Source organism: Pinus tabuliformis, chromosome 2_2 (assembly GCF_031772625.1).
Source record: "Pinus tabuliformis cultivar Carrire ecotype Pingquan chromosome 2_2, CPIR1, whole genome shotgun sequence".
NCBI classification, from domain to species: Eukaryota; Viridiplantae; Streptophyta; class Pinopsida; order Pinales; family Pinaceae; genus Pinus; species Pinus tabuliformis.
Genome location: NC_142300.1, coordinates 492902282 through 492929058, shown reverse-complemented (window position 1 = coordinate 492929058; position 26777 = coordinate 492902282). Strand labels below are relative to the sequence as shown.

At 39.8% G+C, this 26777-nt stretch overlaps 1 protein-coding gene across 1 annotated transcript; it reads left to right on the top strand.

Moving 5' to 3' along the window:
• Positions 1 to 1258: 1258 nt before the first annotated feature.
• On the top strand, positions 1259 to 26477 carry LOC149193527 (uncharacterized). Its single transcript, XM_089407346.1, has 2 exons — positions 1259 to 1792; positions 26298 to 26477. The coding sequence occupies exons 1-2, from the start codon at positions 1259 to 1261 to the stop codon at positions 26475 to 26477; spliced, it is 714 nt and encodes a 237-aa protein (XP_089263472.1).
• The last annotated feature ends 300 nt before the right edge of the window (positions 26478 to 26777 follow it).

The window sequence follows — 26777 nt, the reverse complement described above, 5'->3', positions numbered from 1 at the left end:
GATACTATAGAATTTAGGAGATCCTCGAGAATATATGAGGAATGCAAATAGTTTGATAGGAGTTCTTTGTTCTTAATGAAAACCAACGTGCATGAGAACAAGCATGTGTCTCCCAACATGCAACCTTCATGAATTTATCAGTTCAACAAAAATAGAGGATTGGTATCTTAGAAGCGAAATACAGTATGTTGTGAACTTAGCTCTCAACCTACAGGATAACTCTTTATCCTAATCCTCAAATAATAAGGTGTCAATTAACTATTCTTGGGCCAAACTCATTGAAGAAGAGATGGTCCACCAATCGAAGGAACCTATCTATATCGAGCAACAAGACTCTCTCCTTTTGTACATTGGTTAGGAGGAAGTGAATAGTCATCATGTACTTTGTTAGTTTCCATGTTTTCTAGTGTCATTAAGCTTTTGGGTGTCTTTGGTCAAACATGTTACTTCTGCTCTCTCCCTCCTTTCTACTCTCCCCCTCTATCCTTCTTGATTCATTTATTCTAATTATTCCCTCTATTTATTTCAGTTATTTATTAATTAATTTATCCTCATTTTAAAATTTTCAATTATTTATTTCTTAAAAAATAGTTTATTTAATTATTTACTAATTAAAATTATATTTTATCAATTCATATTGAATTTTAAAATATTATTATTTATTATTTTATTGTTAAATAGAAATACGTTATTTTAAATATTTAATTTTTCAAATTATTTTCAATTGTCAATTATAAATTCATTAATTTTTCCCCAACAATAATTTTATTGACTGGTTTAATTGTCATCTGTTGAATTCTAACTTTCCTTTTTGACCTAGCAAACCTAATGCTCCTCTCTCCTTTCCTTGCACCTGTATAATCCTATTACATTATTTTCTAATCATTCTGCTTCATTTGGTCCCTGAGGATGGGTAGAGAGTTCACCTGAAACGTTGGACACAATCCTCAATCCACTGCACAGTAAAGATATCCAAAAATAACGTTATTGTATTATTTGTAAGAAAAAAATGGAATGTTTAGTATGAGTATCCTTTACTTGTTGTTGAACAATCGCGCCGCTCTGCTCTGAGTCTGTGTCCTCCTTCGCTCCCAGCCTTTGGCCCTCCTGTTTGCCATGGCCCCTCCGGATGCAACCTCGGAGGTGGCAGCTGCCCAAATGGCCTTCTCCGCCCCAGTGTCCTTGTCTTGCAATTTCGAATTTTGTAAAGAAGTTGGATGGATTGCAAGAAGTAGTTCTTCCTCTTGCCCTTCCTCGTATGGCGACTCTTTCTCTAGCAGAACGAGGCCTCATCGCGCAATTCACTAGCCTGTGGCCCTCCCCAAAGACAATACAAAGGTGGATTAAGCAGAACTGGGCTGACAAAATAAGTGGCAAAATCTCTATTTGCTTCTGTGGGAAAGGATACTTCACCTTCCACTTTAAATCAAGAGAAGACAAGGATCTAATCTTCTGGAACGGACCGTATTTCATGGATTCTAGAGGATTGTATCTAAAACAATGGACTCCGGACTTCGATCCCGAACTTAATGTCCCTAGTGCAGTCCCAGTCTGGGTTTGGCTTCCTCATCTCCCTCTCCATTATTGGGGAGATGAATCAGTTCGAGCCATCGGTAACGCTGTTGGGAAGTTTATTGATCACAGCGATCCAAAGGACAATATGCAAGCTTGTGCATGCATCTGTGTTGAATTTGATATCGGCAAGGGTCTTCTGAAAGCTATCAAGCTCAAAGTGGATGAATGGACTCACATCCAGCAGCTGGACTATGAAAAGATCACGTTTAAATGCAAGGTATGTCACAAATATGGCCATTTTGCCAATCGCTGCTCTAAGTTAGTTGATGTTGAAAACGCTACACAAGATGAGCAATGGGAAACTGTTAAAAAAAGAAAAAAAGACACTTCCTCCGTTCCTAAGTTAAACCCTGAAGCTGCTCCTCCAAAGATTAATCACTCAGCTCCCCCCTCCACCTCCTGCCTGGATCCTCTCCTTAACATTTCTGCCACTGCTCCTCACTTTGAGACTCCTTTGGAATCATCTAACCCCTTTGATGCCCTTCCCCTCCCTGAAAATGATCCCCCCATCCCCATCCCCCTTTCGCAAACTTCTTCCTCTTCATCTCATGACCCTCCCCTTACCCGCACAACCAGGAGCTCCTCCAAAGAGCACGGTGTAAATCTGGAAACGCATAAAAACAAGGACCAGGTAGAAAATCCATAAAGTAGCAGAGGGATGAAAATGCCCAAAAAGACATAGCCATGGGTACACAAAACCCCATATAAACCTACATTCTGGGGCAAAATAGCAAAGAAGTAGCACCCAAGGAGCAAGGAGGACGAGCAACTCTCCATATACCCCATACTCAATGATAAAGGTCCCATCCTGGAACAGCAGGGGATTAGGGAAAGCCTCTAAAATTGCTGCCCTTAAAGACCTGATAGCTCATGAGAAATTAGGAATCTTAATGCTTCAAAAAAAAAAACAAGGACATCAAGAAATGAAAGGAATCATTGATCAACTCAAGCAGTATGAAGGTTACATCTGTGAATCAAGGGGCGCCTCCGGTGGAATCACCACCATCTAGAACCAGAGTACTTGGACATGCACATCCACTACATTCAGTCAGTATTGGATTAAAGTCACTCTAGAGAATCAATCAGATAGTAAATGGATAGTCATCTACAATTTCTATGCACCAAATCACTTCAGAGATAAAGAGCAATGTTGGGCTTCTCTCAAAACAAACATAGATGATGAAGATAATAGTAATATTATTCTTGGCGGAGATCTCAATCTCATACCCCACTCCAATGAGAAGAGAGGAGGTATTTTTATCCATGATCCCCACATAAAAAGCTAGAAATTATCATGCAGGAACACGATTTAGTTGACGTTGTTCCAAAAAACCGCAGATTCACTTGGAACAACCGCAAATTGGGCAAAGATAACATTATGGAGTGGCTATACAGGATTATGATAAATGTCTCTCTTCTTTTTGCTTACTCCATTGCTTACGATGTTGTCCTTCCCTATTCGGCATCTGATCATTATCCTACAGTCCTAGTCCTTGAGGCCCACTGCCCCTTGGGGCCCATTCCATTTAAATTCAGCTCACTTTGGAGCAGCATTCCCACCGCAGATCAGATTGTCAAACTCACATGGAGTCAGCACATAGAAGGATCGTCGGGATTCATTTGGGAAAGAAAGTTGAAGAGGACCAAATGTGCCTTAAAGGATTGGGCAAAGAATTATTACAAAGAACCAGAGAAGGCCAAAGCTGAAATAAAAAGCGAATTAGAAAGGGTCCATAGCAAAATAGAGGAACAAGGACTCTCCCAAGAATACAAAGCATTAGAAGGCAATCTCTATTTCCAGATTTATCATGCCAATAGAGATGAAGAAAAAAAATGGAGAATAAAATCGAGACAGCTTTGGTTGCAAGGAGGGGATAAAAATTCTTCCTTCTTCCACAAGCAGGCCACAGTCAAGAAAATTAGGAATAATGTCACCTCCATCACTGACGAGGAAGGCCATCTCCAAACTACTCAAGACGCTATTAAGAAGACTGCCTCAGACTATTACAACGTCCTCCTAACTGAGACAAAATCAGCAGAAGACTACTTAGATCTTCTTCAGCACTTGCCCATGGGAATTAGTGAGGAAATCAATACAAGCTTAATCAAAGAAATTGAAGAAGATGAAATTCAAAATGCCATCTGGACGCTCCAGCCAGACAAATCCCCTAGGCCAGATTGTTTCCCCATTTATTTTTACAGAACTTATTGGGGAACTATCAAGAAATACCTTGTCAAAATGATAAGATGGGCTCAGCGCAAGTGCAAAATCGGAGGATACACTAATGCCACTCATCTTGCCCTTATTCCCAAAGAGAATAGACCCTCATCCTTCTCTCGTTTCCAGCCCATTTCTTTGTGCAACTCTTCTTATAAAATCTTGACCAAAATCCTTACTTCGTGCCTCAAACCTCTCCTTCCCTCTTTCATTTCTAAAAACCAAGGAGGTTTCTTAGCCAACAAACAAATATCCGACTCCATCCTTCTAGTCCAAGAGGCCATTCATTCTAGCAAAACTAGAAATGAACAAGGCTTCAACCTAAAACTTGACTTAGCCAATGCCTTCGATCGAGTTAGGCACTCCTTTTTATTTGTTGTTTTGGACAAATTGGGATTTGCCGCGCCCTTCATTGACCTTGTCAAAGCATGCATTACTGGCCCCTGGATCTCCCCTCTCATTAATGGTAGACTAGGGCCTTCCTTCCAATCTTCCCGAGGTCTAAGACGAGGTTGCCCCTCTCTCCTTACCTTTTCATCTTGATGGTTGAATCCTTCAGCAAGGCCTTGGACTACAATTGTCGCATGGGACTTATTACTGGGATCAAATTTGGAAATGGAGTCAAGAACATAAACCATTCCCAATTTGTTGATGATACACTGTTAATGGGAGGAGCCTCCAACATCATAGCTCGCCGATTCAAATCCCTCCTAGATAAATATATGAGCTACTCCGGAGGTTTGGTCAACTACCTCAAGAGTTGCATCTATGGCTGGAACACTTCTGCTCAAACTCTGCACAACATTGCCAACACTTTTGGAGTCCCTTGCAAGTTGGATTGGGGGCACTTTTCCTACCTGGGCATGCCAGTGAGTGCTGGCAATCTGAAAACTGCAGTATATGACACTATTATTGACAAAATGAAAAGGAAAGTGCAGCAATGGGGCACCTCTTGGCTTAACCCAGCAGGGTGCCTAATTCTTCTAAAATCAGGTCTCTCCTCCTTACCCTTATATCAATTCTCACTCCTGCAAGCCCCAACTAGTTTTCACCACAAAGTGGAGGCCATCCTCCGTCACTTTCTTTGGCAAGGGGGGAAAATGAAAGAAAGAAATATAACCTTATAAACTGGAAACAGGTTATTCAATCTCAGGAGCAAGGAGGGCTTGGAATTAGATCACCAAAACTCCTAAATCTGGCCTTTGGTGGCAAGATTGTGTGGAGGCTCATTAATGGCAAGCCTGCTTGGTGGAAGAAAGTGTTAGAAACCAAATATCTCAATACCCCAAGGCAGCAACTCTTGGATCATGAGATCCCTAGCAGATCTTGTTCTAAAATCTGGGGGTTGTGTAAGAAAGCAATCCCCCTCCTTGCACAAAACATTTCCAAGGTTCCCAAGGGTGGCATTAATATTAGAATTGGAGTAGACAAGATAATGGGCCAGCAACCCATTAGCAGCAGACCCGGTACTCAACAGATCTTATCCTTTCTTAACAGCATGGGGATTCATAATTTGGATCAGATATCTCAGTGGGACGCCCAGTCTCAGATTTGGAAAGGATGGACCTTCCCAAATATACCCATTGAAATGGAAGCAAACCTCACCAATATTCAAACCCATCTTCATGGCATTGCCCCCACCAAACACAACAGTGATGATGGCTTTCGTTGGGACCCCTCAGGCTCCAACTACACAGTCAAAGCCACTTACCAACAGATCTACAACAATGAACACCCCATGCCCATTTGGACGCAGTGGAAAATAGCTTGGAAAATGAAGACCCTCCCAAAAATAAAATTCTTTATTTGGGTCCTCCTAAAAGGGAAAGTCCTCACCTCTAAGAATCTAAAAAAACGTGGGGTAATTGGCCCATCCCACTGTCCAAATTGTCAAGCAGCTGAAGAAACCATTCAGCATCTGTTCATAGATTGCCCCTTTGCCATAGCCTATTGGAGAGAAGCTTTCCGGAACATCAACCTACCTTGGGGTACCAACAGCTCTGTTGCTGAAGCCCTGCAACTATGGAAAAGAAACTACCCTTGGCAGCATAAGAAAAACAACGTTGCACGTAGAGTATGGAATTCTTTACCATGCTCTCTCTTGTGGAACATATGGCTAGCTCGAAATCGCATGGTCTTCAAGGACAAAGAAACCAGCATCAGGAAGTTATACAATAAGGCATGGAGTCTCACATTGGAAGCAATGTCTGCTAAAAGTCAAGGGAAACTTGACACAGCCGATCTCTATGTGGAAGAAAGGAACTTCATAGGGTATTTGCTGGACAAAAACAACAACGCCCACAGCAGGAGTAACACCAACAGCAGCAACAACTCTAGCTACAGTTGGAAAATTAGAATGAAAGATGAGGAGTTTTCTTTATGGCTCAGAAACTGCAACACCCATTATCTTTTCTTTGATGGTGCCTCTAAATCTAACCCAGGAATGGCCGGGGCTGGAGGAATCATTTGTAACACCAATGGAGACATCATAACTGCCTATGAATGGGGACTAGGCAATCTATCCAATAACAGGGCCAAAGTTCTTGCCCTCTACCAAGGTCTCCTCTAGCTTCAAAAACTTGGCATACACACAGCAACGATCATTGGAGACTCGGCTATTGTCATTAGCCTGATGGTACACAACCGAAGCGCCTCCAATGTGATCCTATAGCAATCAATCAGTAGATGCCAAGCACTTGCCCATCAGATGAAAGAAGCTCGATTCTATCATGTACTCCGCACTCTCAACAAGGAGGCAGATACGCATGAAAACAGATCCTGCTTCCATCCTATTGGCATTCTTCGTTGTAACGCCTTTGAGTCACAATGTTTTCTGCCATAATCAGAAATAAATCACCTCATAGATTATCTTCAGAGGTGTCCAGTTCCATCGAATCCCTCCTTGCTGACATTTGTATTATTCTCATGACTGATTTAGCTCACGGGTCACCTAAAATCTCCTCTGAATCTATTGCAGAGGATATCAATGTCATAAAATCTCTAAATTCAACCCAAATACTCAGCCTCCGTCTTTTCTCACAAGCACTCTTGCTGTCTTCATACCATTCCCGTGAACTATCTCTCACTTTTCATGCGAATGCATTTCCATACCTCCTTGATTCTCTGGCCAAGCAGTGATATTTAACCATGGTCCCCCTCGATCTAAATCACTCCTCCCTCTTCCCTCTTCCTCTCTTGCATTCCCCTTCTATGCGTTCACATCTCCCTCATCATTCTTCATCCTGATCTTTCGTCCCTTTGCTTTTTAAAGCCCCATGCTACCTCTCTATCCCAGATCTCTGCCCATTGGAGTTGCACTTTTACAGGCTTGTGCTACACTCAGGTTCAAAAAATTGCTCTCAAAGCATGGCAAGAAGTGAAGATTGCTTCCACTGTGCTGATCTCCAGGCAGAGCTGGAGCAAATATGCGCATAGCAAAAGATCTTGGATACCAAAATTGACACTCAGGCTCAAATTAATAAGGAGAAACATGAGGCTGACGTCAATCTCTTCCATCACAAAGTGTCTTCACTCCAGGGACAGTTCAATGACCTCTCAAACAGGTGCAACCATGTCAAAGAGTCTGTGGATATTCTGAAGTATATTCTGGAAAAAAATAATGCTCCAAGTACCAGCTCAGCAAATGCAAGAAATAGAGATGTTGAAGGCAACCCTAAAGAATCCACAGCACGTCAAATCCACCACATAAGCATTGATTAAGCATGAATTGCAAATATTGTCTTTTGTTATTTCAGTTTGTTCGAGTCTATACTAGCTCAGTTTTTCATATAGTTAAGAATGACGGAAGCAAAAGGGACTTTGTTCTCAATGTTGTCCTCCCCTGCTCTGCTTCTCATCTACACTGCCCTGTAACAATGGAGCTTAGTCTCCCCTATATTTTTTGAATATAAACAGCAGCCGACTTTGTAAAAAAAAGTAAAAAATGGAATGTTTACTATTAGTCTATTGTAAGCTCTTTTATGTAGAATTAGAGGGATGCTTATTTTGTCTAGTGAAACTGTGGAACAAACTTCTTGCATAATGTCGTTAGTTTGGATACAACCTTTTAATATAATATAACATTCATGTTTCGAAAAAATAATAATAATAATAATTAAAATAAATAGATAATAATAATAATAAATCATGTCAAATACAATCTTCCCTATGCACATAACTTCTCCATGAAATGCAAGATAGTTCTCTCCCTCACCCCTCATTTAAAAACAAAGTAAATGATCCACATTTACGAAGGGAATGAAACAAAATACAAATTTATAACAAAAGCATAGAGATACAATAAAACTTGACATCTATTAAATAATTGAATGTGTTGAAACTATAAAAATATGGTTTGGAATAGACTCACTTGAATGGTGGTAGTTTAGCTCTAAGGAGAGATGTGATGGCTACGCACATTCACCAGAGTGCATTACACTGAGGCGTAAAGGCCCATTTTAACATAAAGCAACAATGAGGAAACACTAAACATATAAAAACATAACCTTAGGAGATGAAACACCAAAGCATTTGTAGTTGCGATGGGGTTAGTTGAGACATCAACTTCCCGGGGTCGTAAATTTTGCATATGATCACTGTTTGGAGTGCTCGGTAGGTTGTTGAAAAGGTCTAGCAAAGAAGTACACATTTTGACCAAGTTTGGGACATGATTCCTCGGCCCCTACCATGTAAAAAAAACATCTTTTTAGGGCCTTAAAACAACCCTAGAAGCTGAGGACCTGAAAAACTGCCCAGATGGAGAATTATGCTTTAAGCTAATGGAAGAGATGGGTGATCATTGATATCAACTTGGATCGACAAAAAACAAAAAACACCTCATATTTCAACCAAACCCAAAAGCAAAACTAATAACCATTTAGCCCTATCACTCCAACATTATGTCTCCAACTCAACTAAAACATTGCAAAAATCTAATATTCATGCAAGGAAGTGATAAGCTCGACATTGTTGCATTTAGTTTTATAATCCAATCAATAGAATACAAGGAAGGGATAATACACTATGAATAGGAACTGAGGAAAAAGGGTAAGGACCTTCTCGTTGGCTAGCAAGTTTAACTCATGATCATTAACTCGAAACAATTTTGCATTGTATTAACAAAGGAATACTTGTTTGTGTAATAAACAAGTCTGCAATTTTGTGTAATTATGCACTTGAAATAGTTAACCAACAAGCATTTATGAGTAGGAAATTAAATCTCATGATTTGTTGAGTTGGAGTCATCCAAGGCTTGTACTTTAACTATAAGGCACATGCCACATATAATAGAGTTGATGTTTTAGCAAAGGGACCATTTTTCAAAATATTGAGAGAAAAGTGATAGGCCATAGAGTGCTAAAATGAATGCACACATTTTGCTAGAACACACCAATATCAAATGGGTCACAGCTCCATGTGCGCAACAAACAAAGTTACCAGAACACATGAAGCCACAATGTTAGCTAGGAAGGGGTATAACTAAAGGTTAATTGAAATGTCAAGAGGTTGAACGATGGGATACAACAAAACCCATCTCTATTTTATGAGAAATGTAAGACATAGTGAGTAGATAAAAGCCAAAATAAAATAAACAAATTACTATAACAACATTCCATTAGTGCTAGGCTTGTAAAGCCATTGATAATTGTAAAATGGGCTAAGGGAAAAACTTAAAACAAATTGGGAGGCAACATATTTACAATGAAGAATGAAGGGTAATGATGATGGCTTGGTGTTTAAAGGATAGGTTTCAAAGTAGGGACAAGCACCAATGGCAACAACCCATAATTATAAGAAGTTCACACTTAGAGTCAAGCAAGAAACAATGGTATATATAGGTTGGGATAAAAACAAATGAGAGTCTCACCAATAAAATACAATATAAAACTTGCGTCACTTCAACCAAAGAACCTCAACAATTAGAAAAAAATTGCAAAAATAAAAGTAAACCTGCCTCTTTAACCCAAACATAGGCAATCGAGAACTAAGGCTCTTAGTTGAGGTTGAGACCGAACATAACTCAACACAATTCATTATCAACCAAACACAATGAAGCGAAGGCACATATATGGCACTTATAAACTCTAAAAATGGTTATAATCTTGGTGGATACAACTGTTAGCTCTGCTATGCAGTGTTGACTTTCTAATATCATAGAGAAGCCTAGTCTATTTGGTTGTGTCCCAAAAGGGGCTTACATTGGTCACCTTTCCCTTTCTTCCCTCACCCCTCTCACCTTTAACCTTCCCCATTTCCTAAACGAACCTTCTAAATCCGACAAAATTCCCTTTAGCCTCAGCCCTAAGCGCGAAGCTAAACTAACCATAAAACCTTATCAATATGCCTTACGTGCTCGTAACCCATCGCACCGCATCCCCACCGTTGATCAGCCCCTGCCAATCCAATGGCTCACATCACACCTGATAAAGACAACCCGCTCGGCGACTCTCCACTGTCAGATTATCTCCACCAGATCCGATGGCCTTTGCACATATCGCGCGGACAACTAGATCAAGCGATAGCGCACGATGAGGGTGGTTTTTCTCTCTCATCCGCTGCTACGTATCGTTCATTGAGTGGAATCGCGCGGCCCCGAGCAATTACTATTTAGTGCTCAAAAGTTGTGCGATGAAAACCATTACCGCCCAAGTAAACCACCCTCACCCATTAGCGCCCGTGCAAATCCATTGCCCAATGACCATCTAATTTGTCCGCTAAAGATCCAATGGCCCTGATGCACCCCACTCCCACCTCGGCCGATAGCCTTCGCCAAGCCATCTCCGCCATTCATCTCCCCGATCTGATAGTCATCTCTCTCTCTCGCTCATCCCAACTGTCCACCTACCCATGCACCCTACGTCCTATGTCCATTCTGTTGCCCGAGGAAGGAGATGACCAGCTCTGCTTGACTGATAACAGTCAGATCCCCAACAACCACATTAAACAGAAAGCATGGCCAAAAGGAGAAAAGGACATAGCACGGCTCTGTAACAAAATTTATCAGTCATGGACTTCACTGCTGCGAGCATTCCAACCGCCTAAAGGACAGCACAACAGTTGTACAGATCAGATTTACACAGTGAAGCAAGCAACCTCATTCAGAGACTCCATCAGGCAGTTAAATGCAGTTGGTGGTCAATTAAGACCCCTCCATACCTAAACGGCCAGGTGCCATTGTAATGTAAACTTATAAATATCCAGAAGAAAGATGTAATCAGGGTTGGCATTGGATGTAAGGTTCAACTTCTGGAGACTGTAGACACTTTGTCGCTTGCAGCATCTCATCTTCATTTTCAGCAATACAAGCTTCTTTTGCTGTTAATTGCTCACTGTCCATTTTCCTCTGTTCTAAGCTTGTGCCTGATGTGTTGTGTTCTTGATCTCTTAATGTTTAACACTAGATAACTATCATCTTATCTCTATGTTAGAATGTTGAATGCATCACAGAATAGGTTACTCAGGTTTCTTTCTATCTAATGCAGGAGAGTTGTCATCATGTCTTTTCATTAATAGATTAGATTTGCAGGTTTCTGTACTAGTTGCAGCCGACCATCACATGGTCTTGTGTATCTGCTAGTGTGGTTAGTATTCTCATATTCACCTAATATCTAAACCATGAGCATTGGTGGTCTAAAGCCTTGTAGTCTGAGGGTGTTCATGCATGTCTGGAATCCTAACATAATTGGCGTCATTGCTGGGGAGAGGAGATTGAAGCTTAGCTTCCCTAGGAGAACGACATAGATCCAGCTTTGATGATAGACAAAGTCTGGACACATTTTCGGTTGTAATCATCTATCTAGCGACTCTACTGGAGGTCGAACCTCTTGGCAACTCCACATCACAGTTCTGGCTCAGTTTGTGAGGCATACTCGAAGAAATCATCAAAAATCACCAGCTAACCTAGTACCTAACCCTGAAAAGATTATCAAGCAAAGAAAGACATCACAAAAGGGAGCATCAGGATCAGGTAAGCCTAAACAAGCTTATGTATCTCTCCCAGAAAGGCTTGTAACAGAGCATCTACATGTTGAAAATATAGCCTCTAGTACTAGCAGTGAAGAAATATTTTGAGAGATTCATAAAGCTCCCTATTTAGTAAGGTCCCCTTTGGATCTCAGCCCAAAGGAAACCTCCCTTCCAGTCCATCAGTTTCCCTCAGCCCTGTCAGTTATTTCTCAACTCCCTACCTTTCAGACTGCCAACACTCTTCCATCCACCCCAGCCATGGCAGGTCCACAAGCACCCACCAAAATGGAAAGAATCATAGCTGTTAGGTATGAACCCTTGGTCCTGCCTATTCCTTTGAATGCCATGCCTGTAGGAGAATATCAAAAATACATGCCTAAGTTCACTGGGACAGAGGGAGTAACAACTGAAGAACACCTTGAGTCTTTTTATAGCTATGCTGATAACCTAGATATCAGTGAAGATGATGTGTGGATGACAGTATTTGTCCAAAGCCTTGATGGAGAGGCTAGAAAGTGGTTTAGAGAGATGACCCCTAGGTCTATAGCAGATAATGAAGCATTAGATGATGTGTTTTTAAAGCATTGGGGAGATAAGAAAGACCTGCTATACTACCATACTGAGTTTGGCAACCTGAAAAGGGAAAATGGGGAGTCATTGTTTGATTTCAATAAAAGGTTCAATCGTATGTATAGCAAGATACCAGTTGAAGTGAAGCCTACCCCCACCTCTGCCAAACTCACCTATGCCAATGCCTTTGACTCTGATTTTTGCCTGTTGTTAAGAGAGAGAAGATGTGCCTCTCTAGCTGAAATGCAAGATGCAGCCTTGGAGGTGGAATCCAATATCATGGCTATAGAGAAACTCAAAGGACATGCTGATAGAAGGAGGCAGAGAGGTGAGTCTTCCTCTTCTTCTTCATCTTCAGATCCCAAAATGGACAGAATGTCTAAAATGATAGAGTCATTGGCTGCTGAAATCTCCAAGCTGAAGGTTGAGCAGAGTCTTGGGAAAGCAAGGCTTCCTAATTCATTTGCTCCAAGAAATCCAAATCCATACAAAAGAGCAAATGAACAATTGCAGATCATTCAGAGGGGCAAAGAGGCCAGTGAAGAACAAAGGGTTAAGACTCCTTTCCAGAATGTAGTCATGGAGGAGGAGCAGTTTGATGAAGAGGATGAGATTCACTGCATGGAAGACAAGGGCAGTGCTGCCTTTTTTACATTAGCTGCCTATGAGGAGTCATTACTCAGGGACCAGACCAGTCAAGAGTGGGACAGAGAAGTTGTTCTACAGACTGAAGACCAGCAGAGATATAACTTGAGGTCAAGAATGAGTAATGTCAAAGAGAATCCTGCCCAAAGAGTTGTTGTCCCCACAGAGCAGTAGATAATCAAGCAGAAGTGACCGGCAGCTGATCCCACCATCCTGAAAGCACCAGCTCAAGAGGTAAGAGGCCCTGACAAGTCTCCTTCCCCTTTCAGTTTTGAATCAGAAGTCCAGAAGTTAAAAATATATGTGCCTCTGATAGAATTAGCAAAGAGTGAGGCCTTTAAGAAGCCCATCTTTGATGCCCTTGAGCTGAAATCCACATAAGCATCCAATGACTATGTGAATTTACAAGATGATAAACCTGCAATTGTGCTTAGCCCAATGATTGAACCTGCTGATGACAATTCCCCATCATTTTATATCTCCTTGACCATTCATGAAAAAATCGTCCACAACTGTTTGCTGGACACGGGTGCCAGCCATAATCTGATGCCCAAAGCTGTCATGGAAGAGTTAGGCCTTGATATTACCAGACCTTATCATGACTTGTTCTCCTTTGATTCGAGGAAGGTGAAATGTTTGGGGTTAATCAAAGACTTGGCCATCACCCTAACTTAGCTGCCCATGAAAAGCATGATGATGGATATTGTGGTAGCAAATGCCCCCCCTACGTTTGGTATGCTACTTTCCAGAGGGTGGATTAAGAGGTTGGGTGGGACATTGCAAAAGGACTTGTCTTATGCCACCATCCCAGTCTTTGGAGGAGAAAGCAAAATACTATACAGGGAAGCCCAGTTGGCCTATATCATCAATGATGAGAAGAATCCCACTAATCATCCCATTTACACTGTGGAAACTGATTTTGGTGCATGTATTCTCCAAATTGAAGAAGCCCAGAGGGCCTCGGTGCAGCTCAAGAAACCAGTATGCCATGCCAAGGAAGAGGAAGGGACACAGGCTTGGGATATGTTCTTTGATGGAGCTTGTTCAAATGAAACTACAGGAGTAGGCGTGGTGCTGGTCTCTCCAAAACAAGAAAGCACACATTTATCTTTTAAGCTGACTTTTCAGGTCACCAACAATATAGCAGAATATGAGGCTTTGATATTGGGGTTAAATGTTGCCGTAGACATGGGAATCAGAGACATAAAGGTGTTTGGAGATGTTGATCTCATCATTCAACAAGTGAACAAAACATTCCAAGCAAGGCACCCAAGGTTGAAAGCATACAGAGATGAGGTATGGAGACTCAAAGACTCTTTTGACAACTTTTGTATCTCATATATCCCTAGAGTAAAAAATCAGCTTGTTGATTCCCTTGTTGTGTCTGCTAGCATGTTCATCCCTCCCATGCCCCCTAGATTGGCTTATCAAGTCCAGGTAAAATATAGACCATCCTTGCCTGATAACGTTCAGCACTGGAAAGTTTTTGAGGATGATGATGAAGTAAATAGGTTTCTGCAAGTCATTGATGAATTCTCTGAAATGCAAATTGATCAAGAGAATGAAACCTTGGAGGAATGTCCCCAGCCCCAGCTAAGGAACAGAATTGGCCAAGACAACATTGTACAGTTGCCTAGCAATCATATACCTAAAGGGCTAGTGCCTCTAGAGAAGCTGTTTGACCATAATGATGTGCCTCATAAGATTGCCCAAAAAGAAAATCAGTCTGCAGTCCATAGGCATAACATAGGGAGTCCAGATCATTCGAAGTATATAAATATGTCCACCCATTTGTCTGCTGCCCAAAGTTCTGAGTACTGCACCTTAATTAAGCAATTTGCTGATGTCTTTGCCTAGGAATACATTGATCTTAAAACTTATGACTAAAATATCATCCAGCATAATATCCCATTGGAGAAAGACACCATTCCTTTCAAACAGAAGTTGAGACCCATAAATCCTTTGCTCCTCCCTCTGATCGAAAAAGAAATCAAGAAGTTGCTGGCTGCCAAAATCATAGTTCCTCTGAGATATTCAAAGTGGGTAGCCAACTTGGTAGTGGTGAGGAAGAAAAGTGGAGAAATCGGGCTGTGTGTTGATTTAAGGACCCTGAACAAATGCTCTAAGAAAGACTACTATCCCCTGCCCAAAAGGGAACATTTGCTACAAAAAGTCTCAGGAGCTAAAGTTGTCTTTCCTGGATGGATTTTCAGGGTATAACCAAGTTGCTGTACATCCAGATGACTAAGAAAAGACTGCCTTCACCACTCCTTGGGGAACTTTTATGTACTCTAAGATGCCTTTGGGACTGATGAATGCTAGGGCCACCTTTCAAAGAGCCATGGATATAGCGTTTGTAGGAGAGAAGGATAAGTTTGTCCTTGTCTACCTAGATGATATAACAATATACTCCAGCAGCCATCAAGATCATTTGCAGCATTTGAAGAAAGTGTTTCTGAAGTGCAGAAGGTTTGGGATATCAGTGAATCCTAAGAAGTCACAATTTGCTTTAGAAGAGGGCAAGCTTCTAGGACACATTGTTTCTGCTGCAGGTGTCAAGATTGACCTAGAGAGAGTGAAAGTGATACAGACCTTGTCTGTCCCAAGATCAAAAAAGGACATCCAATCCTTTCTGGGCAAAATAAATTTTGTAAGGAGGTTTATTCCTAATTTTGCAGAATTGGTAAAACACATCACCTCTATGCTGAAAAAGGGATCAGAGATCAAATGGACTGATGCAACAAGAAGATCTTTTGAAGCCATCAAAAGAGCTATTATGGAAGCTCCCACTTTGATCAGCCCAGACTATAGCAAGGAGTTCCATATCTTCTCCTTTGCTTCCTGTGACACCCTTGCAGTAGTCTTATTGCAGAAAGATGATGAGGATTCAGAGCATCCAGTGGCATTTTTCAGCAAAACCTTAAGGGATGTTGAACTAAGGTATGATATTATCGAAAAGCAAGCTTATGCTCTTATCAAATCTTTAAAAGCTTTCTGAATCTACATTCTGCACTCCAAGGTAATTGCATATGTGCCCTCTGCTTTAGTAAAGGACGTCCTAACGCAACCAGACATTGATGGAAGAAGGGCTAAATGGATTGCAAAGCTTATTGAATTCAACATAGAACTGAAGCCCACCAAGCTTATTAAGGGTCAGGGCCTTGCCAAGCTGATGGCTGAAGAAAATTGTAGGATGTTGGACATGAATTGGATAAGCACAAACTCAGATGACAGACAGACAGGGGGAGAAATAGTTGAACGAGGGCAGAACCAATCTTTGGTTGAAAATCTGGCCTCTTGTGAATGGTATGATAAAATAGCTCACTTTCTGTTGAAACTAGAAGTCCCTCCAGGTCTTAGCTCGAGCCAAGCCAGGACCGTTAAGCTAAAAGCAGCCAAGTATTGTATTCATGAAAACTTTCTTTATTGGAGGGATCCATCTAGAATCCTTTTAAGATGTCTGGACAAAGGGCAATTTGTAGAGGTCATGCATCAGTTCCACTCTAACATCTGTGGAGGACATCATTATTGGAAAACCACAACCCACAATATCTTGAGGGTTGGCTATTATTGGCCCACTCTTTTCTCTGATGTCTTTTCATTTGTAAAATCTTGTGACAGGTGCCAGAGGTTTGAAGGAAAACAACAGTTGAAATCCTTACCCTTGAAGCCAATACATGCCAGTGGCCCTTTCCAGCAGTGGGGCTTGGATTTCATAGGGGAAATTAATCCACATTCTAGTGGCCAGCACAGATGGATCTTAGTAGCCACTGATTACTTCACTAAATGGATTGAGGCCATCCCTACTAAGAAAGCTAATCACCATGTTTTCATGAAGTTCTTGACAAAAAAATTTCACCAGGTTTGGCTGTCCACACAAATTGGTTACAGACAATGCAACAGCCTTCAGGGCAAAAGAGTTGGTGGACATGTGTGACTCAATGGGCATTAAGCTAGTGCATTCCACCTCATATTACCCTCAAGGCAATGGTCTAGCAGAATCATCCAATAAGAGCCTGATAAGGATAATCAAAAAGCTGTTGGAAGACAACAAAAGGAACTGGGATTCCAAACTGAAGTTTGCATTGTGGGCTGACAGGGTGACCACCAAGAAATCCACAGGGAATTCTCCGTTCAAGCTGGTATATGGCACTGAGGCTGTATTCCCAATCCAGTTGACCCTCCCTGTGGCCAAGTTCTTGCAGGAAGAGCAGAATGAGGAAAATGACATGGCAAAGAGGATTAGTGACTTGGTTGAAGTGCATCAAATCAGAGATCAATTGATTGAGAAGTCTGCAACACATCAAAAGAGAATCAAGGAAGCCTTTGACAGAAAGGCAAAGATGGACAATTTTCAAATTGGAGACTTGGTTCTTAAATGGGATGCATTGAAGGAAAAGAAAGGCAATCATGGCAAATTCGATGCTCTATGGACAAGACCTTTTGTCATTGCTTAGGTCCAGGGGAACAATAACTTCATGCTGCAAAGTATGGAAGGAGGAACAGTTTTTGATGGTCCCGTTAATGGGCGGTTTTTGAAGGTTTATGTTTTTTAAGGCCCTTAGGCCCCAACATTGTAAATATGTTCTTTTACAGTTTTTAGTGTAGGCTTAATTAGACTCCATACCCAATGAAATACTAGGAAACCTTGCTGATCTTGTTTCTATATGAAAGGCATTGGTCTACGGTTCTTGAAACCTCACAGGGAGGATTTCATCCCTAGAAGGAGCCAGTGTTAGCTCTGCTATGCAGTGCTGACTTTCTAATATCAGAGAGAAGCCTGGTCTGTTTGGTTGTGTCCCAAAAGGGGCTTACATTGGTCACTTTTCCCTTTCTTCCCTCACCCCTCTCACCTTTAACCTTCCCCATTTCCTAAACGAACCTTCTAAATCCGACAAAATTCCCTTTGGTCTCAGCCTTAAGCGTGAAGCTAAACTAACCATAAAACCTTATCCATATGCCTTACGCACTCATAACCCATCCGCATCCCCATCGTTGATCAGCTCCTGCCAATCCAACGACTCACATCACACCCGATAAAGGCAACCCGCTCAGCCACTCTCCACCATTAGATCATCTCCACCAGATTCGACGGCCTTCACACATATCGCGCGGACAACTAGATTGAGCGATAGCGCACGATGAGGGTGGTTTTTCTCTCTCATCCGCTGCTACGTGTCGTTCATTGAGTGGAATCGCGTGGCCCCGAGCAATTACCACTTAGCGCCTGAAAGTTGTGCGATGAAAACTGTTACCGCCCAAGTAAACCACCCTCACCCGTTAGCGCCTGTGCAACTCCATCGCCTGATGACCGTCCGATCTGTCTGTTGAAGATCCAACGGCCCTGACGCACCCCGCTCCCACCTCGGCCGATAGCCTTCGCCGAGCCATCTCTGCCATTCATCTCCCCGATCTGACGGTCATCTCTCTCTCTCGCTCATCCCAACTGTCCACCTACCCATGCACCCTACGTCCTACGACCATTCTGTTGCCCGAGGAAGGAGATGACCAACTCTGCTTGACTGATAATAGTCGGATCCCCAACAACCACATTAAACAGAAAGCATGGCCAAAAGGATAAAAGGACATAGCACGACTCTGTAATAGAATTTATCAGTCATGGACTTCACTGCTGCAAGCATTCCAACCACCTAAAGGACAACACAACAATTGTACAGATCAAATTTACACAGTGAAGCAAGCAACCTCGTTCAGAGACTCCATCAGGCAGTTAAATGCAGTTGGTGGTCAATTAAGACCCCTCCATACCTAAACGGCCAGGTGCCATTGTAATGTAAACTTATAAATATCCAAAAGGGAAATGTAATTAGGGTTGGCATTTGATGTAAGGTTCAACTTTTGAAGATTGTAGACACTTTGTCGTTTGCAGCATCTCATCTTCATTTTCAGTAATACAAGCTTCTTTTGCTGTTAATTTCTCACTATCCATTTTCCTCTGTTTTAAGCTTGTGCCTAATGTGTTGTGTTTTTTATCTCTTAATGTTTAACACTAGATAACTGTCATCTTATCTCTGTGTTAGAATGTTGAATGCAACACAAAATAGGTTACTTAGGTATCTTTCTATCTAATGCAGGAGAGTTGTCATCCTGTCTTTGCATTAATAGATTAGATTTGTAGGTTTCTGGACTAGTTGCAGCCAGACATCACATGGTCTTGTGTATCTGCTAGTGTGGTTAGTATTCTCCATATTCACCTAATATCTAAACTGTGAGCATTGGTGGTCTAAAGCCTTGTAGTCTGGGGGTGTTCATGCATGTCTAGAGTGAAACAGAGTAGAAGTGGTTATCTGGCTTGAACCAAACCATCATTCCTTCCATTAAACCTTACAACAATAGTTGAATTTATATGTTACTAGGCATCTCCGAGCTACAACCTAGGAGAGTTTCTTGGAATCCAAACAACAACAACTGAGAAATGCACTTCAGAGGAAAATTTCGGAAAGTGAAATTCCAAACAAGAAGCCACAAAAACCAAATCACAAAATGATTGGTAGCAAGAAGGCGACAATAGGGAAAATTGAGCTCTTAGAGCAATGTCCACTATTTGATCTAAAAATGAAGGGATTATATAAAAACTTGACTATGCATACACACAAGACATAGTCAATGTCAATGTGTGAAATGATGGGTGGTCCATCTAAAATCCAAAGAGCGTCAACCCTGATCCAAGTGCAATCAACAATCGTAATTGTTGTCATTGATTAATCCTAAAAGAGTCAATATGTCAATGTTATATAACATCAACCATCAACCATAAAACATCAAATGTTGGGATCAACACATGAGCTAGGTATGACACGCGTGCATGTGTGCGCACATACACACACACATGCACACACCCACACGCGAATGTGCAGATGCACACAATGTGTGGGTGTGTGTATTTGTGTGGGAGTGCACAAATGTATTGATTAACATATAATATAAAAAAGATGTTTTCACATGGTCCAAAATTCATCAGACAATCAAAATTACAAAAAGTTTGATGCAAAAAATATTACACCATCCTCCACAAATTATTTCATTTTTTTTTTGCTAGTATAAACTTTGAATAAGACACTTAAGATCAATATTGTTTTGTATAACATAAATAAAACTTAAACTAGTGGAAAACATGTTGTGCTTCATCCTAGTCAACATTGGTGGCTTGTGATCCCTAGTTTTTGATGTCCATATCTTCCAACATTATGTGGATTGTTTCCTCTTCTTTTGACTTACCTAAAACAAAACCTAATGACATTTTGAGGTTAGAAGCCATTGATAAAAAAACCCTTGTTTAAATTACAAACCATATTTCAGAGCAGGAGTATTTCACTTCCAATGCTTGAATTTGTCTCTTTTGTTGAAGAAGTGTTTCCATTATCAAAATATTTTAGGTATTGCAAATTTCTTCTTGCTAATGAATTTTTATTATAACAAAAAAGATTGAACTCTTGTTTCCAATAAGAAGTTCCTCATGTCGACATAGAACCCTGTAAAGGTCAAGAAATTTTTTGAGGTGATTCCCATGGTTTCCAAGGTTATCCACGTTCCCATGCTTTCGAGCATGCTTAGCAAAAAGTTATAGGATGAGACAAAATAGGTGGAGCCAAGTTGTTTCTTCCAAACACATAGATATGAGGGTTCCAACTTTCCCACTCAAGGGTAAATTTCCTAATGTCGAACCAATCCAAAGTTAAGAGAATAAGGTGCTCATTATCCCTACCAAAATTGCACATGGGTACAATGCATAAAAGCCTTGGACTTTGGCAAATAAACACAAAGGATACCCATACAATTATTTTTGAATCCTAGGGATTGGAAAAATCCATCTCCAGTCTACGTTAGATTCTTAGAGATAAAGTGAAAGTGCAACAAAGTTATGTCTTGATAAATTGCTTGCTTAGAGATCTGATAAAGCCAATTTGGTAAAGAACAGTCGAAGAGGATTCATTCTCACTACACTGGAGCTATCATAGCCTTTTCCTATCACCAAAATCCCACTCGCATTCTAACTTTAACTCCAAAATTATTCAAATTACATGTCTTAAGGTATCATGGAATTAATTCCCATAATGTTGGGGTCCCAACTATATCCTACATCCTACCCTTAAGAAAGTGACAAGGGGACATGCATTCCTAGTTGGACTTGTAGAAAACCTATGGTACAAGTGGGATGATACTCCCTTTTTTTTGTAGCGCTCCTTCATTAAATTGTGAGGATATGGTGGACCATTTGCCTAGCAATTGTGTTCTCTCAAGACATGGTAACGCTCATTGTTTTTGCAGCAAAATGTTCCTTTTGGATTCTTGAAATTATCCTAACAAGTTTTCCATCAAGTGGGGCATTCAAGTTGTCCACGAATGTTATAATTACAAAATAATCCCCAATTGCAATTATATTCTTGACACAAATTAAGTCTAGGATTTTTAGCCCTTGGAGTAGTGTTAAGGCCTATTCTTGGCTATTTGTTGTGATCCTCAATCCCCATTTGTTGTTCATTTCTTGATTTCCACTAAAATCAAGGATGGTCTCCCCTAGCCCATTTCCCATGGTCTAGGTGTAGCATATGACTGCAGAAACCATGTAACAATACATTGCCAGCACCTTTTAACAAAATATGCCACCCTAAAAGTTCACTATATGACTATGTAATGTGAACACTAGAAACATGCACCCCGTGCAAAGAACACTAGCATAGTCAATCATTTGAATCACCCAACATTTACATCATAACATTTTAATAATTTTTTACATGTGTATGTGTGTGAATTAGCGATCATGTGTATTGCATGTTCCCATCCATCATCAAAGTGCATCGAAGTGCCCAATAGAGTGCCATTTCCTTATAACAAAGCCAATGTCACCAACAACATAATTATTCATGTACAAAGTGAAGGAAAACTTATCATTAACAATACCATATGATGAGATCATAACATAATAAACACATCCATGAAAGATATTACAATGTGCACCATAAATTGCAAAATATTATGAAATTATCAATAAACAAATGTTTTCATGGTCGAGTTGGCACACTTATTATTACTCTAGTGCAATTAGATGGTGCCCTCCAACAACCCGTCCCCCCTCCCCCACCCCCCCCCCCCCCCCCGACCCCCCCCCCCCCCCCCCCCCAACTTGAGTTTTTTTACAATGGCCATTAAGAGGGACATGGTTGATGAATGACATAGCTATGATCAAATTTGAATAATGAGATTATGTGCTTGAGGGATCGAACATTCAATATTTTTAAATCTAGGAAATAATTCACAATACTTTGATTGAGCATAAACAAGGTCAATTGTAAGTACCTCGACATTTGAGTTGAGAACAAGGTAAAAAAATAAGAGGAGAGAAGTGATATAAAAATATGATATTGAGCTCAACAAGAGATCTGGGAAGAAAGATGGGAAATCAAGGTTGAGAAAAGTGAGCAACACATTGTAATAAATTTGCACTCTAAGTGGAACCAAAGATCTCGACTTTGGGTGTTACTATGAAGGCTCATGAGATGCACATGTCTCTTCATATTTGACTCAATAATTTGGGCATAAGATAAGAGAACCTATATGGAGTTTGATATGGGGTATGTAATGACTTCCTACGCAACTAAGTATGCTCTTTAATGAAAACGACAATATAAATTTGGTCTTCATAGTGAATATAGGATCTCAAAGTGCTAGTATCTCTAAATATGTAACAATATTTATCTTGAATCCTATAATAGGCCAAACAAGGAAATGGAGCATTCTTTTGATTTAGGCTCGTTATTACAACTATTACATATACATGGATTGCGAGGTATACATTCAAACTCCATTCATTATTGATGACATCAAAGGCTAAACTATCAAAGACAAAGCCAAGGATATAAATGAGTGGGGTTCTAAAATAGCTAAGGTTAATTATATAGTTATTCTCACTCTTGAGATAAGTACAATTTAGTAACAATGTTTATGAGAGCATAGGTCTTATGGCAAAATCTAAGTATTTCTCATATATGCATTATGGAGCTCTCTCATAATTGTTTTTTGGATCGTGAATAAAAACACTGAATGGTGGAAGGTTGTTAATATATGGGTTAAAATAGTTCATAAGAGTCTTAACCTGTGCGTACCAATAAGTATAATAGTCATGCTTACTTTGGTATATGGAATATTGGAACACAAGAAAATAATGCATTTTCTAACAAATGTCACAATTGTATAGGCAAAGAAACTAGTGTAGAAAGATAGTATTGTGAAACAACATTTTAAGAATAAGAGGGTAAATTTAGAACTCCAAGAAATTAATGCAAGAATTTTATTCTCTTAGATTTAATGAAATTAGAAAGCATGGATATAAGGACTCTCTCAATACAGGTTCATTCTATTTTTCAAAGTCTAAAACACCAAATAGGGGCACATCCATAAAGTGATGGCATTGATACAACCTTGTGGGAAAGGATTATCTCATACTAGACATATTGAAATTGGGGATGAAAACATTGTCTTTCTAGGAGACTAAAGTGACATAACACTTGTTCATTTGGCTTCGAAAAGTGAGAGCCGCATTGAGTATTGGTTTGATAAACATTAAACCTAAATAAACCCCATCATAGATCCATCTTAACTCTAGATTTATGAAGCAAAACAAATCCAAGTACAAATCTATCAACACTTTAAGGATAGAGAGATAGGATAACATCATTTTAGTTTTTATATATGCCTCTACTAATGATTGACATTTTCTTTTAAATTTCTATCTCTCTCTCTCTCGAGGTGTGTGTGTGTTTATTACATAATGCATACATATAATCACTATTAAACCATCATAGATCCATCTTAACATTAGATCTATTCAGCATAAAGCAAGATAAAAATAAATCAAAGAACAAGTTTGTTAGTGTTTAAAAGATTCATAGTGATGGAGAAAGAATGGCAAAGGAGAAGTGGTCGATGGCACTATGAAGGGATAGTTTCATAACCACCTCGCCCCTGCTTGGAGATGTTGAGAAGAACTATGCCCACAAATCCTGATTGTGAAGCAAAAGGTGTCAGATTTGTGGGGTTTTGTTGCCCCTGTGCCCAAGCAAAATTGGATTTGGGTTGACATTTTAGTCACAGAAGCTTTGCGTTGTTGTGTTGAGAAGTAGTGGCTTGAAGCCTAAATCTAAGTTTTGAATCTTGTCGTGTTGTTTCCCCTTAATTGCTAGGGATATCTGTGCTTGCATGTCACTTGCCAATTTTACAATGCGCATTCTTGAATCTAAAAAAAGCAAATGTGCCAAGTAGGTAAAATCCATTCCCAAAATGGATTTAGGAACTTTCAAGGCTACTTGGAGAGAGGCTTAAACGATAAGTTTATAGGGCTTTGGCCTAGTCCTCACATTGTCTCAGAATGGAATGCTAAGAATTGGGGTGATCAAGACCTTATTGCCCTGTTTTATTGTGGTAAGGCTTTCTTGGTATTCATTGTTGACAACAAAAAACCTAGGGACTTGATCTTCATATCTAACCCTTTTTTCACGGGTTTCAAGGTAGTGTTTCTATTGCATTGAATTCTTGAATTCAACGTTGACATGGAAATATCTTCTACCCTTGTCTAGTTTAGAATACCACACCTCCCCATTTTTCTCAGGGGTGAAGTTACCTTCAAAGCAATTAGAAACAAGATGAGTCATTTCATAACCTATGTAGAATCTAAAGGTGATATTTTCACCTATGTTAGAATATGGGTGGAAATAGATTTTGGCAAGGGATTGCATGAGGCAATTTAGCTTGAATTAGAGGGTTGGAGTCATCTTCGATCTCTGGACTATGATTTAGTTCCTTTCAAATGTAACACTTGCCATGAGTATGGGATCTTTGCAAAAAGTTATCCAATTGTCAAAGATCTCTATCATCTTCTAAGCCAAACCCAACCCCTTAGAATAATGATGATCAAGATTTTAAGCTAGTTTTAAGAAAGAAAAATAATCATGCCCAAAAGGAGTTTCAATCTCCCATCAGGCCTTAGCCTCCCTCCAAGCTCGATTCTTGCTCCAATAATTGTTATGAAACTCTACAATCTTAGGATGAAGTATAAGAGGTTAAAAATCTCAATGGTGATAGGCCGCCATAAGCTTGAGTACATCAAAAAAAAAATGATCCTCCAAAAGCCGATACAATTCGCATTTTGGGTCCTTGGAAATCTTCATAAAATAAGGCCCTGGTTCTAGAAAAATAAGATTCTCCTACAAAAAAGGGATAGAGAAGGATGACAACATTATCCCCACCTATCCCACCTTTTTAGATGTGTTACAAAAAAACTCTTGTTCCTCTCTTCTACTGACAAGAGCAAAAAAAGACTACAAAGAAAGAAGTTCTAGTTGCCAACTTTTTGTAGACTCCCTTGGTATAAATGGGGGGTGCATTTTGATCAATTCTTGATTATGCTCTATTTTTTAATCAATGTGTAAGCAATTTGTCATAATCTACTCTTGTAGTCATGAAGTGGTGAGATTAAGTTTTGGAAGATACAAAGTTGGATTTTTTTAATTTTTTCATTGTCATGGGAGAATACCTATTTTTTATTTTGGCATCCATCTTTGCTTTGACTTTCCAAAACTGACATTCCTTGTATCTCTCTTTCGTGCATTTGTTCTATTTTCTTTAATATGTATTTATTTATTTCTTAGTTACTATTAAGAAAAAAAAAATCATAATTATGATGGTTCCATACTAATTTATAAACATTTTTTAACCTTTTTATATCATACATACACATACACATTTTTCCATATTGATTTATAAGTAAGGATATTGCACATATCATCCTCATTGGATCACATAATACACATCACTTATCTTAATACAATAAAATGTGATAATATCCATTAACTTTTCCTTTATAGTAAACACATAGTCAAAGTTGAAAAATGTTAAAAAATCATAACATTACTAGCTTTGAAACTAATTTCTTTTGTATGGAAATCATATAAATCACTATGAATATCAAACTACTTTTAATGGTATAAGATATAAAGATGATATCATTTAGAACCAACAATGGCAATAATAATATTTACGCCGTGGGGCGTTTCCCTTTGAGACCAATTCTCTCAAGTGTCATCGTGTCTGGTTGTGGGCCATCAATCTTTATGTTAGACAATTAAAAAACTTTACGTCGTTGGATCATCACAAGCCATGTAAACTTAGGCAAGAATCAGGCACTAACCGCCTCCGATGATTACGATGCGGTTTGGAACTATTATACCTATCCCTTTACAAATGGACCATCTTCACCTTGCTGCCATTTAAATATGGCTATAAGCCTGGTTCTTCATTATTTTTCTAGTTTTGGGGGCAGTTACATCAATTCAAGGTGCTGGAATCGACTGCTGCGCTCGACTACATTACAGTCAACGACACAACAGCTACAACACCGAATTTCGGTACTCTAGGTTTCAAGATTTCGGAGGGATTAACGGATATGCCACCTTTTGATATTGATAAAGATCGAGATGAAGCAGAATAATTAATCATTTTTAGAATACTATATATTTTATATTCGTATGTTGTTTCTTTGCTTGGTAGGATGTCATTTTGACCATCGTATTATTTGTGAATTCAAATACAAGTTGAATAGCTTCAGCAGAGAGTAGTTCTTAATGGACTGCTTGAAAATAACAAGTTGTTAGCATACCGTATTATTGTCAATTCCAATGTTGATGTTAATACAACATATAAGCAGGCAAAGGCCAATTGTTGGAAAAGCCTACTTAAGGCCCAGTGCATCCGATCGAGCTGAGTCTTTATTCGAGTAGAGCCAAGACTA

Bases quoted from the DNA above. Each gene is read 5' to 3' on its own strand.
- LOC149193527 (XM_089407346.1), top strand. From the start codon at position 1,259: ATGGCGACTCTTTCTCTAGCAGAACGAGGCCTCATCGCGCAATTCACT. The intron at 1,793-26,297 runs GTATGTCACAAA...TTATTTTTCTAG, and splicing joins AGATCACGTTTAAATGCAAG to TTTTGGGGGCAGTTACATCA.